Below are 13,396 nucleotides of genomic sequence, written 5' to 3'. Positions count from 1 at the left end.
CCGTCTTTTTAAGAATACTAAATAAATACTTTACAACAATGAGCACATGGACAGGCCGTCTGCTCTGGGAAGCCCCTGGCCCGGGAGCTGTGGGAAAGACAGGAAGCTGGAAGGTCGCCGCGCCCCAGGGAAACCCCGCTGTGCCAGGCTCGGCCTTGAGGAGACCCTGCTTCTTCGGGGGGCAGGATGCTAATGATCTCGATGACCTCTTCTTGAAGCAGTCAGCTGTCATTAAAGGCTCCTGTACGTGTACCCACTCATTCATTCATTCATTCATTCCCTCCCTCCCTCGTTTAGCCGCGGGACGGGCACTTCCTCGGTGACAGGTCCAGCTGTCCGCGGGTGGTCAGGTGGGCAGCCCTCACACAGACAGAGGGCTCCCGAGACCGCAGTGTGTTTTGCCATTATTTTAATTTTTAAAAATAATGAGCCTAGCCTGGCCGGCGAGGCTCAGTGGTTGAGCATCGACCTATGACCCAGGACAGTGGTCGGCAAACTCATTCGTCCACAGAGCCAAATATCAGCAGTACAACGATTGAAATTTCTTTTGAGAGCCACATTTTTTAAACTTAAACTTCTTCTAACGCCACTTCTTCAAAATAGACTCGCCCAGGCCGTGGTATTTTGTGGAAGAGCTACACTCAAGGGGCCAAAGAGCCGCATGTGGCTCGCGAGCCACAGTTTGCCGACCACGGACCCAGGAGGTCACGATTTGATTCCCGGTCAGGGCACATGCCCGGGTTGTGGCTCGATCCCCAGTGTGGGGTGTGCAGGAGGCAGCTGATCAGTGATTCTCTCTCATCATTGATGTTTCTATCTCTCTCTCCCTCTCTCTCCCTTCCTCTCTGAAATCAATTAAAAATAATGATAATAATAATGAGCCTGTCTTCTTTTTCCAATCAGGAAACAGAGCTAATCTCACGGTAGGAGACCAAAGCAGGGCGATGGTTTATGGAACCCCGGGAAGACTCTGAGATCAGGGCTCTCACTGTAGGAGCACCAAATTCCCTCCCTCCTCCGCCTGGGCCCAAGTCCTGCCTCCGAGGCCCCGGACCAGGGTGACAGGGCGAGGCCCCGGGGTCCATGCCCAGTGGTCCCCGGCCACCGGCTGCCGGGCTCCTGATCCGCAGAAGGACCCGGCGGGAAGAAATGGCGACCCGTGCGGCAGGCCCCCCGTAGGAACACAACTCAAGGGGAACAGGTTCTCGACATTGTTTGGCCTGAAATGAGCAACATTTGTTTGATGGGAAAGGCGGCTCTGGGTCCAGCGAAGGACCCGCAGCTTCTCCACGGAGACTCGGCCTTCGGAGGCGAGCGGGCGGGAGAGACGCTCGCGATGCCCTTCCCATAGACATGGCTTCCCACAGACATGGCTTCCCACAGACATGGCTTCCCACAGACATGGCTTCCCACGGACATGGCTTCCCACAGACATCTCAGCCGCTGGGCCCATGTCTGTGGCCCGAGCAGAGGCCACCTGCTCAGCTTCCCTGCCGGGCTGCGAGCTCAGTGTCTCCTCCCCGTCCCGCCCTGGGGAAGCTTCCTCCCCAAGCCGCTGCCTTCTTCCACTCTCCCTCCAGCCTTGGGAAGGTCAGCGTGAGTTCCCATTTCATAGAAACCTAAACTGAGGCTCCCAGGCTGAAGTCAGGTGCCCAAGTCATGCAGAAGACAAGTGACAGAGCCCAGGCTCCATCCAGACGACAGGGCTCATCTGTTCTCGGCCCCCGGGGTAGGTAGGACCGGGCGGTGGCCCTGTCAGGGAGGCAGGGTGCCTCGAGCAGGCAATGAGACCCTCTACCAGGAGGGTCAAGGTCACATGTGAGGTTGTGACCTTGGCCTGGCCTCTGACACTGCCCGTCACCCTGGGCTTCAGGCCCATCCAGCTCTCCACCTGGCCCACACGACTCCCCGACGAGGTGTCCCCTCCTTATCATTCTGACCTCAGCTCGGATGTCACCTCCTCCGCAGGCCTTCACCGACTGCCCTGTCATGGCTGGTATTGGCCTGTGCTTGGTCTGGGCACCTGTCTGTCTGTCCACGTCTGTCTCCCCTGCCGTCCCTCCCACACCGGGCTCACTGCCCTGTGAGCTCACGGCACCGGGCCTGCTCGCAGCCTGTGTTCCCGGCCCAGGCCCAGCGCTCAGCACGCAACAGGCATCCGTCTGGACGTGCCCGCGATGGAGCGAATACCAGGCGACTCCCAGTGTCCGCCCCCAGGTGTCCTGCGTGTCCCAACTGGACCGCCCGCCCTCCCCTCCTGGCTCGGCTCCCCCAGCCTTCGTTTCGGTCACAGGTTGTCTCCGAGCGCCGCCGTCCTGTACCCAGGCTGGGCCGCCTCCGGTGAACGGGACGGTGGGAGGAGATGGCAGGAGGCGGGGTCTCGGGACTGCCTCCCACTCCTCTGCAGCCCCCCTTCCTGCTGATCCTCCCTGGGGTTGGCCCGGCCCCCACGCCCTCCTTGGCGCCCACCTTCTAGCCTGAGGCCATTCCTGTCCCAGCCCGGCTCAGAGGAGGCTGCGGTGGCCAGAGGGCTCCCTGGAGACAGAGCTGGTTGCTCAAGGGGTTGCTCAGCCCAGAAACAAGCAGAGACGTGGGGCTGGGCGCAGGGTCCTGCAGAGAATCTGCCCGAACCCCCCAGGGCCGACTTCAGGCCCTGTCAAAGGCCGGTGCTGGGTCTGCCAGAATCCCGGGGAGAGGGCTTTACGGGGAAGGTGGGAAGGAGAAAGTCTGAACTTCAGGCTGGGTCAAATCCCAAGTGTCTACCCGAGACCCCGTGACACGGAGCCTGTCCCGAACCCTCCGGCCTCTGCCTCTCCCCTGGGGCGGCAGTGATGGTGCCGGGAAGAGGCAGGTGACACCCCCCAGAGGTGACAGCCAGGCGGGCGCTGCCGCCACCTGAGAGTGGGCGAGGAGCAGGTTCGCTGGGTGAAAAGTTCACCGCGAGGGGAGCTGTCTGTTTCCCTCGCCTAATTTATCCACTATTTGGCTAACCTTGCTCTGAACCCAGGCCCCCAGACCCCTCTCTCTCTCCCCCGCCTCCCCACTGGGCTTCCAGGCCGCCACCGGACCTCCCGCTCGCGCTGAGAGGCGGGGGCCACGCTGGCCTTGAAGAGGCCTCCGGCCCGCGGGCGGCCCCGGGGGAGAGGCGCGCTGCCCCGCCAGGCAGTAATTTATGGCTGGACCTTCCCATCTTTTAACCAAAATAAAGTCCAGTTGCTGGCGAGGTCCAGGCCCCCGAGCCCCAGACATGGGCCGGGCGAGCGCTCAGAAGGCGCCCCACCCGCTGGCCTCCGCCAAACACACAACCGCTCCCGAGACAGTGACCTCTCCTTCGGGGCCATCTGTCATCCTGGCCTGGGCAGGAGCCGGACACATGGGCCAGCGACCCTGAGCTGAGGCTTCCTCCTTCCCTGGCCCCGGGGTGGCCTTGCGTCTGTCCCGGCCTCTCCGGGCTGGTCCCCCAGACTTCCTCATCTTCGCCTCCTTTTTCTGGACACCGGCAGCGGGGAGGAGGGAGGGAGTGTGGGTGGAGGAAGGAAGGCTGGGGAGGGAGAGGGGCGGAGAGGAGAGGACAGCGCCCTGGCCCCTGTGCAAAGCACTTGACAGGCGCGATCTCCCACAATCCTCACGACAGCCCCATTTCATGGCGGAAAGACGGGGCTGGGCCGGGCCGGGTCACCCTCCTCAGGTCTCCTAGGAACAAGGATTCTAGCCCAGGGCGCTCCGACCCAGAGCCAGCTCTCAGCCGCTGCCTTCACGGTTCATTCCTTCATGAAGACCCTTTTCAGAACTGTGAGAGGAACACGTTACAGCGGCCAGTGAAGACACAACGGTGCGTAAAGAATGAATTGTCCCAGCCCTGGCCCGTGTGGCTCAGTTGGTTGAGTGTCATCCGGTGCACAACCGATCGATGTTTCTCTCTCTCACTCCCTCTCCCTTCCTCTCTCTAAAACCACCAAAAACACATTTTTTAAAAAAGAATGAATAGTCCCAGCCCATCCTGCTCCGCATCCCAAGTGACTGTCCCCCACAGACAAGGCGCGCGTGGGTGGGTGTGCGTGCACGGGCGGGCGGTGTGCACACAGGGAATCCCTCTTTGTACACGAACCCGATCCCGCTGCGGACATCCCTCAGCAGCTGCTCACTCACAGCACAGCTCCCCGGCCGTGGGTGCTACATGCAGCCATCCCTCACATCGCCCACATCTCCACATCCGCTTCTCCTGCTCTGGGCCACCTCCTGGTTTCCGCCCATGTCCCCCACGATCGGTCGGTCTGTCTGTCTGTCTCGATCTGGAACGATCTTTCCACGATGAAAACCTGACCACGTCGCTGCTGGTGGTGGAAGGTTCCAGATCCTTGCCAGGCCCACCATGTCCCCCACGATCCGGCCTTACTGACTCTCCAGCCGCTGGGACCGGCTCCATTGCCTGAAACACTCCTTGAGCTGGGCCTTCTCTCCGATCCTCCCAAGGGAGCCTGGCCGGGGTCTCAGTTTCCACATCACTCTCCGGAGGGCCACCCCACACCCCCCCCCCACCCGACACGTGTCACACCGAACACGTCATCACGCGAGTCGGGCCCTCCTCCCTGCTGGGCTGACATCCCAGGGCGTCAGTCGTCTGCCTGCTAAGTTCACTGCCACCCCTCCCTCCAGTGCCTGCCACGGCCGGCCTTTCAGGCCCACTGGTTGGAAGCCGAGTGGCAGCGCGTGAGCAGGATGGTCCCTGAATCCCCGCATTCCGGAGCCACCGTCCTTGGCTCCCCGAGGGCACCGCTGGCCCCGAGCGGCCTCTCGCTCCCCTGGACGGGAGCTCCTGCTACCACTCGGGGACAAAAGGCTTTTCTGAGCGGTGTGGCCAAGAGGGGCAGAGGCTGAGACGATGGCAGGCGGGCCCCCAGCAGATCTCCGTCCCTCCCTCAGGCCAGTCCCACGAGGGATGGCCAGCTAGGCCTGGCCAACTGCCAGGCACTGCACCAGCCAACTGCCCCCCGGGGCACCCACTGCCTGCCAGTCAGGAGGGGCCAGGAGTCAAGAGGAGGGCCGCCAACCGCCTGTCACCATGCTGGCCAACTGTCAGTCACGGAGGCCAGAGTCCCCTTGTGGGAACGCAGGACTGCCCGTCAGGACACGGCCAGCTGTCACTCTGAAAGGCCCCGCGGCAAGGCAGGGAGTCTTCCAACGGCCATTCCGGTGACAGCTGCTTTTGCTACCCAGACTCCTCTCACCCTTCTCCTGGCCAAGGCACCCCACTGGACGTGGGGAACCACCCCCCTCCAACTCGCAGCGGTGTGTTTCAGCGGGGTCCTTCCCTCCCAGGCTGTAAAACAGGCCTCAGGACTCAGGACTGGCCAGTCAGAGCCCTGCATGTCTCCAGCGGCTGCGATTGGTTCGCGTGTGGACATGTGCTTCCAATCAAGCCAATCAGAATGAACTCTGGATGACTGAAAAGAAAGGGCCCTTTTCCCTGCTGTCCTGGAACCTGGGAGGGTGTGAGGCTGGAGCTGAGCAGCCGGTGTGCCCTCATTGCTAGAACAAGGTGCCTGAGGGTGACGCCAACCCAGAGGATGTGGAACTGAAGGGCAAAGGAAGAGAAAGCGGATGCTGAGTCAGGTCCTGGAAGCACTGCTGGAGCCCCTGGATCCAGCCATACCTGCAACCAATGACCACTGGGCTGTCCAGTTCTGCGAATGGATAACTCCTTCCTTTTGCCTGAGCAAGAATTGCTGTGGGTGGGGCCCGCCGTCACTCAGGGGGTCTGCCAGTGTCCTGTGGGGAGCCACCTGCTGGTTGGAGGCTCAGGGTGGTTCCAGGGGAACTCCTGGCGGAAAGCCATTAACCAGCAGGCTCCACGTCTGTTTGCCCTGCTCCTGGCTGCTGGGCAGGGCCTGCCATCCCCATCTCACCAATCAGATGCTCCCCCAGCCTTTGACTCAAACCAGTGACACCGACAAGTGTGTGTGTGTGTGTGGGGGGGGGGGGGTTGTCCTCTTCAGTAGTGGTAGCAGCAGGGAATGTCCAGGGCCACAGGGGCACCCCGGGTCCAGACTGTCCGGTGGTAGGACCGGGGGGCTGTGGTCCAGCTGCATTGCTCAGCCTCTGCCAGTTCCCAAGCCCGGTGTTCGGTCTGCCCGGCCCCTCTGAGCTCCCCCGTCTAGTCCGTGTCTGTTGCTGGGACCCGGACCAAGAAGCTGCCAGCCCCTCATGCCCTCAGAGAGGGGCTGAGACAAGGCGGAGCTGGGAAGAACACAAAGGGAACTCCAGCTCCCGGCTCGGGCCTGGCCGACTCCTGGTCACCACTGCTCACGCCCTCAGCGGGCACCCTGGGAATTAAGTGCTCCTTAAAGCACCTGGCAGGCTGCTGGGCACATTTTAGGGGCTCAGAAATTGGCTAAGGGGAGCAATCTGCACGGGCACCGGCTTTGCGCCAGCCCTGAGGACTGGAAGTGTGTGTGTGTGTGTGTGTGTGTGTGTGTGTGTGTGTGCGCGCGTGTGCGCTCGAGCATGTGTGTCTGAGGATGGGCTGGGCACCGAGGGAGTGGACACTCCCTCCCTCCCGGGCCCACAGTGCAGAGGCAGGGCAACCCCAGCACACTCTGCAAGGAAACCCATCTGGAATACGTCTGGTCACAGTAAGGCCTCAGGTGACTGACTGCCCGAGGCCAGCCTGCCTCGGCCCACCTGCAACCAGGACTGAGCAGTGGCCGCGGGTGTCGGAACCCGGCAGCGCCACGGCCCTGGGTGGGCCGGGAAGAGACCCGGCTGCGTGGCCGATAGCAACGTCGGCGACTAATGACTAGTATCATATTCCCCGCTATTTCCATACGAGGCTTCTTAGCCAAGAATCCATGAGACCCAAGGGGCGGAGCACAAGAGCTTTGCCACTAGACTCGGGTTCAAATCCTGGCTCTGCCAGTTGCCCGCTGTGTGGTAAGCCCTGAGCAGGTGACTGCATCTCTTGCTACCTCTGTTTTCCTGGAAGTGCCGGGGGGGGGGGGGGGGTGTTAATTATTAAACACACATGAAGCACCGAGGGTCTGTCCTGTACCACGTACACAACAACTAACTTACAACTTTGATTAGAAAATAAATGTAACAATATAAATGTATTAATTTATGAATTGCTATTTGTGAATGCCAAGCACACATGCATTAATTTATGGGTGTTACTCCCCTGATTTTCACACAAAAAACTCCCTGGAGGACAAGGCTATGGGTCTCATCCTGCACACGAGGAAACGGAGGCTCAGGGCCCACAGAGCCAGTGTCTGGAACTTCAGCCACAGGTCGGGGACCGAAGTCGAGCCTCTTCCCCATTCTGCTTGCTCCACGTTCCCGGCTGGACGGGTTGAGTGGGCCGCCCCAGGTCCTCCGTCGGTCCTCCACCGCCCCCCTCACCCGAGAAGCCCACCGCCCCGTAGCCCATCCTGGCACTCGGGGGACAGTTGCCTCGTCTCCCTCTCCGCACGCCAGGGGTGTGGCTGTTCACATGCCCACAGCCAGGCTCCGCTCACGGTCCCAGCGTGACCTCCCCAAGCCGGATCCAGTTACAGCTCAGCAGCGGCTAAGGAACGAACGCAGCTTGTGTCTGCCTCCGAGTGCTTATTTCCTTTGTCCCGTGAACATTGAAAAATGAAAGGAATGATAAGGATTCGGGGGCGGGTAGGGGGCAGGCCAGAACACTGCCGTGCTGGCTGAACTCACCAAGAGGGCGGCGTGAGGGAGTTTGAAACTGAGAAAGGGACACTTGGAGGTGACCTGGCAGGCCCGGGGCGGGTCGTCGGGGGCCTCCTGATCTCTGGCCCTGGCTTGGGGGTGAAGGACCCCCTTGGGGGCAGAATCTGCATGTCCCCTCCCCGTGGCCAGGCCACTAACCCTCTCATTGGTCCTCAGACTCCTCTGCTGTTCAAGGCCAAGTCCTCCTGGGGGGTGGTTGTGATGAGAAAGAATAAGAACCTGACCGGTTTGGCTCAGTGGATAGAGCGTCGGCCTGGGGACTGAGGGGTCCCGGGTTCGATTCTGGTCGAGGGCATGTGCCTTGGTTGCGGGCACATCCCCAGTGGGGGGTGTGCAGGAGGCAGCTGATCGATGTTTCTCTCTCATCGATGTTTCTGACTCTCTATCCCTCTCCCTTCCTCTCTGTAAAAATCAATGAAATATATTTAAAAAATACAAAAGAACCTGTGTGTAGGCCAGGGGTTGTCCACCAGGGGCCAGTTAGCTCCGTGGGGGACATTTTTGGAACCATTTTTGTTGTCACAACTAGGAGGGAAAGGCGTCCAATGAGCAGAGACCGGGGATGCCGCCAAGCATCCTCAGGGCACAGCACGGCCCCCACAGTCATCCGGACCGAAACGTCCACAGTGCCTCCGTGGGAAACACACGCAATCCTACACGCATGGCCCTGTGCACGCGCACGGGAAGGTGGAGGGGAGAAGGCCGCACACCGATGTCAGCTGCCTGTGACAGCCGCCAGAGGATCTGTCCCTCTTCATCCCGACAGCAAACATTTGCCCGGTGCCGCCGTGCCCCGCGCGATGCTGGGTGCGAGCACCGCGGGCCGGCCCCTGCGTGCATGGAGTGTGCCGTGTGGGGAGAGGCAGGCGGAACAAGAGCGCAGGAAGTGCCAGTGGCCCAAATGTCCCTCGGGAGGAGGCCTGGGCGAACGCACTGTGGCCGACGCGCAGTGGGAGGCCGTCTGGCCGTGAACAGGAAGAGGCTCCGGTACCTGCAGGTTGAACCCTGACAACATCATGCTTCGCGGATGGCGCCAGACACAGAAGGCCCGCCCTGTACATGTGTTCCCAGAGGTTTGTGGTGACAGCTGTTCGGCCCGGGAATATACGAAGCACATTGCGCTGCACACTCTGGACGGGCGCCTTGGGCGCTGTGTGAATGACATCGCCACGACGCTGTTCTGTGCCAACCTGATCCCCGTGGCAAAGGGTGAGCCCAGCGAGGCGGAAGGCTGGGCTTCGGCCTCAGGTGAGACGCCTGGCAGGTGGGGATGGAGGTGTGGGCTCTCCGCCATGTGAGCACCGGCCAGGGGCATCCAGGCTTCAGGGCCCTGCAGAAATATTCCCACAGCTGCTTCTATCCGGAGAGGTCATGACCCTGGTTGCACAGCTGTGCGTGAGGGTTGGGGGGCTCTCTGAGGGCCCTGCCTCTGAGACTGGCCGTGCACCTGAGAGACCCTGGAGCCGAGCAGCTGCCCAGCAGGGCAGAGGCCGCCCCGCCGCTCCCAGCCGTGACTGCCCAGGGGACTCTGTGTTTATTTTCACCCCGAGCCACCGAGAGACTTGGGCGCAAAGGGCCCCCCGGAGCCAGCGGTGGCCCAGGTGCCAGAGCAACGCCGTAGCCGCCCAGTGTGCGGGAGGACAGCGTCCCCATTCCCCACCCCCTTCGGGCCCTTTCCTCGGCCCTCCTGGGGGCTGCCCCCCGGCTTCCTCCCACTCCAACCAGGACAATTGCAGGTGGGTGGATGGGCGGGTCACCTCCTGGCTTTGCCTGGAGCGAGAGGCATGTGTGAGGACAGTCTCCTGATGAGCAGACCTCTGGGCTTATTCTGATCCCCGCCCTGAACATCAGCGCTGACCCTGAGCCGGAGAAGTCCTGGGGGTGCTGTGGTGGGAGGGAGTGCCCTGACCTGACCCCCGCCCCGGGCACCCCCGTAATTGTTTCCTGCCCTCCCGCTGCTCAGCACTGGGGCGGCGGGTTGGTTTGTTTGTGACCGGCTTCCTCCTTTTGTCCCCATCAGACTGGGACGTCCCCAGGGGCACGGGCTGTCGCCCGTCAGAAGGGCTGGGGGCAGGGCACTGTGGTCACCCAGGCCTTCTGGCCATCAGTGTGGTCTGAGGAGAAGGGAGTCCACTTCTCAGAGCATCTGGCCCTGGGCGGCCCAGTGGCCACGGGACTCCATCCGGAACCCGGCTCAGGCCAGGTAGCCCGGCCGCCTGGGCCCACGTCAGGATAGGGCTTGGGGCCGGCGCCTCCGGGCTTGGGGCCCCCCTCCAATCTGGTTCTGTTCCGCGATGGGGAGGAGCCCCGGGCATGGCAACTGGGTCATTTCCCAGGGCCCGAGCCTTCTTCCCAGAGTTGGCACACCCTGTCCTGCCCCTCGGGGCTCGGGGAGGCGGAGTGCTTGTCACTCTCCTGCGCTTGGCTAGGCCTGGGGACGGAATTAGCTCTCCGCTCCACTCTCCAAGGCTCCACGCTGCCAGACCATCTTGGGGAGGGACCAGGATGGGCCTCCTGGGAACCTGCCCAAGGCTTTTCCCCTGGTTCCTCTGGGAAAAGATCCAGAAAAAGACTGAAAGTGTCCAAGCGGAGAGGGAGGGAGGAGGGGGGGGACCAGGCCCGGCCGGCCGGCCGGCAGGAGAAGCCCCTGGGGTCCTGGGAAGCCGCGAGGTCCCACTGCAGCCACGACCCCGATTCTGCTCTCCCTGGGCCCTGCCTGAGCGGGGCTGGCGGGGCTGGCGTCCTCTTAGACTCCCGGGTCCTCACATTCCCGGCCTGCAGGCCAAGTGCAGCTTCATGGAACCCCGAGAGTCAGATCCTCCCCGAAGGCTGGCCCGGAGCCAGGCTGGGAGCACAGAGCCCGCCTGCCACTCAAGAACGGGTCAGAAAAGTCGGGGCTCAGCCGGCAGGATCCCCACTTCTTCCTGCTCTTCCATCCCAGCACACCGAGACAGGCCTGCCCAGCCTGGCTCCCTGTGAGAACAGCGACAGGCCCCGGGCGGTGGTGGGTCAGCAGCAGGCAGGTCGAGCCCAGGGCGCCCACCGTGTTGTCCAGACACCAAAGATGGGTGATGAGTGGACACTCCAGGCTCAACCTCGCCAGGCCGGCAAGGGTGCCAGGCCGACCCCTTCAGCAACATTCTCCCTGCCCCACCCTCTGGCGACACATGGCCGCAAGGACCACAGTGAAGGTGATGCAGTAGGAGAGGCGGCTGTGGGTTGGATAGAGTCGGGTTCACATTCTGACGTGGGTATTCACCAGCCGCACACACCTGGGCACGCAGTTTCTCTGCTTTGAGCCTGTTTCCTCTCCTGCAAAATGGTCAGTGCCTCTTTGGGCCTCTGCCCAGCACCTGGTGGGCCCCGAGAGGTCACCATGTCATCCCAGCTCAGTGTCATCTGCCTTCAGCAGCCTCTGCCTCCCACAGCCTCTGCCTACAGCTGGGTTTTTCCGTTCTCACGGGCGCCATCTCCCGCTGTGTGGCAGAGGGTATTGTATTTAGAAGTCCTGTCACCGCTCCATGGAGATGGTATACCCAGCTGCCTCCGGGAGGCTTGATCACATGACCGGCTCTGGCCAATGAAATGTGAGCGGAAGTGCCGTGCATTGCTTCCAGGCAGCGTGTCAGAGCCAGTGTGCGGGCGGCCGGGTGAGTCTCCCTCTGTCACAAGAGGACGTCGTCCACGCCCACGAAGGCTCCTTGGTCGGCCAGGGTCCCCGAATGAAGACGATGCAGAGCAGAGCAGCAGCCACCCTCCACGGGCAGATGGCCTGAGACCTGGGGGTCACGTCCTGGCTGATAACACACCGTGGCTGCTGGCAGTCCGGAAGGGGCCCTGGAGAGCTGTTTCCGGTCTTCGGCTGCTGCTGGGGGCTGTGGGTAACCAGCAGTGAGATGCTAGGCCTCGGGACTCGGCAGGCGCTCGGTACACGGTGGGCGCGATTAGGACTTGGCGTTTCTGCACACAGACCAGACCCACCACCACCCAGGCTGCGGGACCAGCCTTCCTCGGCTGTGAGTGCGCTCGGCAGGCTTTAAGCAACCCTCGGGGAAGTCCCTCCATTGAATTTGTGGCTGGTGACCTTCTCCTCACTGCCTGCCCCCCCCCCCCCCCCGCCCCCTGCCCTGAACCCTTTTCCCCGCAGGAGCTGTGTGGACTGGACGGAAGCTACTTAGATGAGACGCCAGGGCCCCCCGTCCCTGTGCCCAAGGTCAGGTTTGTTAAGCTGCTGCAGGAGCGGAGAACGCACACCTGGGAACCCCGGGGCACCTCTGCCCACTCCTCCGGGCTGGCATTTTCCCGATGACTGAGCCCGTGCCCATCTCCCCTGCGGCACAGACCACCCCCCCCTCCTCCTGTGTCAGCTCACTTCTACCCCCTGCAGCCAACGTGGCGCGGGCCCGGTGGTGCTGGTGCCTTCAGGGTTTTGGCTTCTCGGCAACAGTCCCCACTTGGCGCCCAGCACGTGCCCAGTAGACGCCGGCGCTCAATGGAGACTGATCTGCTCTCCTGAGTTGGTGGCTTCGTGGCGGGCGGGGCCGTGGCAGCGCAGGGGTCCGCTCTGCAGCCTAGTTCACGGCTATTCAGGGGAGGGCGTGGGGAAGCAAAGTGCTCCCGAACCCCTGGCGTTGGGAGGGGCCTGGCAGAGTCAGCAAGGACCCTGTACGCCCAGGCCCAGGCTCCAATTCCCTCCCGATCTCTGCCCTCTTCTCCCCCGTTTCACTCCTGTCCGCTGGGGACCCCACACAGACCAGCTCTCTCTCAAAGGATGGGGTGCTGTGGTCGGGGCTGGTGCCTTCCCCACTGCCACCACGGACCAGGGCCAAGGATTTCAACAGAGCAACTCGCAAAAGCCTTCTCTCTTTATTTTTCATTCCTGCCGTTCAACCAGTTTGCAGAAGCTGAGGATGAGTGGGTTTTGGAGGGGAAGGAGGATCATCTGGGCACAGACCCTCCCAGAAATAGTCTTTGCACAACTGCTGAGGCTGGTTAGCTTTGAGAAGCAATTTAACAATAAACTCTACAGAATCAGAAATGTACAAAAGTGTCAAGGCGGCTGCTGGCTGGTTTCTTGCCTCCCCCTGGGGGCCAGAGTTATGCCCGTCAGTCCTGTGCAAAGGTCCTGGGGCTGGCGGGGGGCACCGGATTCTTCCCAGGGAGAGGACAGGCCTGCCCGCCCAGCAGAAGTGTGCCAAGGGGCCGGCGCGTGGGTGTGTGTCCAGGTGCCATGGCCCCAGCAGGCTCCGTGGCTTTCGAGCATGTCTCCGTCCTGCCTCTATGTCCGCCCTTTGAAAGTGTTCATGCAGGTGTAGGTTCCTGAGAATCTGTGGATCTCCTCCAGCGCGGCCTGTGGGAGTATGCTGGGGGCAGCGAGGAGAGAGAAAACAAGATGGTCAGCGGGTGGGGGGCCAGCAGCTGGGCCACTTGTGGCCACACAAGATGGCGCAGTAGAGGGATGCCCCTAAACTCTCCCCACCCCCTCTCGCAAGCCCACACGCCACCCCCCACCCCCCCACCATGGAGGGAGGGCTTTCAAGTCAGTGGATAAACCGCTGCTTACAAGGCAAAGGGTGGGAAATAAACTTCCAAAGCCACATTCTTTGCATTTTAGAGCCCATAGGTATCTCAGAGATCAAGTAACTCCAAATGCCACTTA

The 13,396-nt window shown here is 62.0% G+C and overlaps 1 protein-coding gene across 2 annotated transcripts in view; it reads right to left on the bottom strand.

Moving 5' to 3' along the window:
• Nucleotides 1-12,581: 12,581 nt before the first annotated feature.
• DHRS3 (dehydrogenase/reductase 3) overlaps nucleotides 12,582-13,396 on the bottom strand; it is a 41,554-nt gene continuing 40,739 nt past the window's right edge. For both annotated transcript variants that reach the window (XM_079776767.1, XM_079776766.1), the window contains one exon: nucleotides 12,582-13,100. In XM_079776767.1, the coding sequence (XP_079632893.1) occupies nucleotides 13,016-13,100 (85 nt within the window). In that variant the 3' untranslated portion in view covers nucleotides 12,582-13,015. The remainder of the gene's footprint in view (nucleotides 13,101-13,396) is intronic.

The sequence above is a fragment of the Cnephaeus nilssonii genome, assembly GCF_951640355.1.
Source record: "Cnephaeus nilssonii genome assembly, chromosome: 7".
Lineage (NCBI taxonomy): Eukaryota > Metazoa > Chordata > Mammalia > Chiroptera > Vespertilionidae > Cnephaeus > Cnephaeus nilssonii.
The sequence above is the reverse complement of the archived record's forward strand: the minus strand, read 5'-3'. Positions and strand labels throughout refer to the sequence as shown.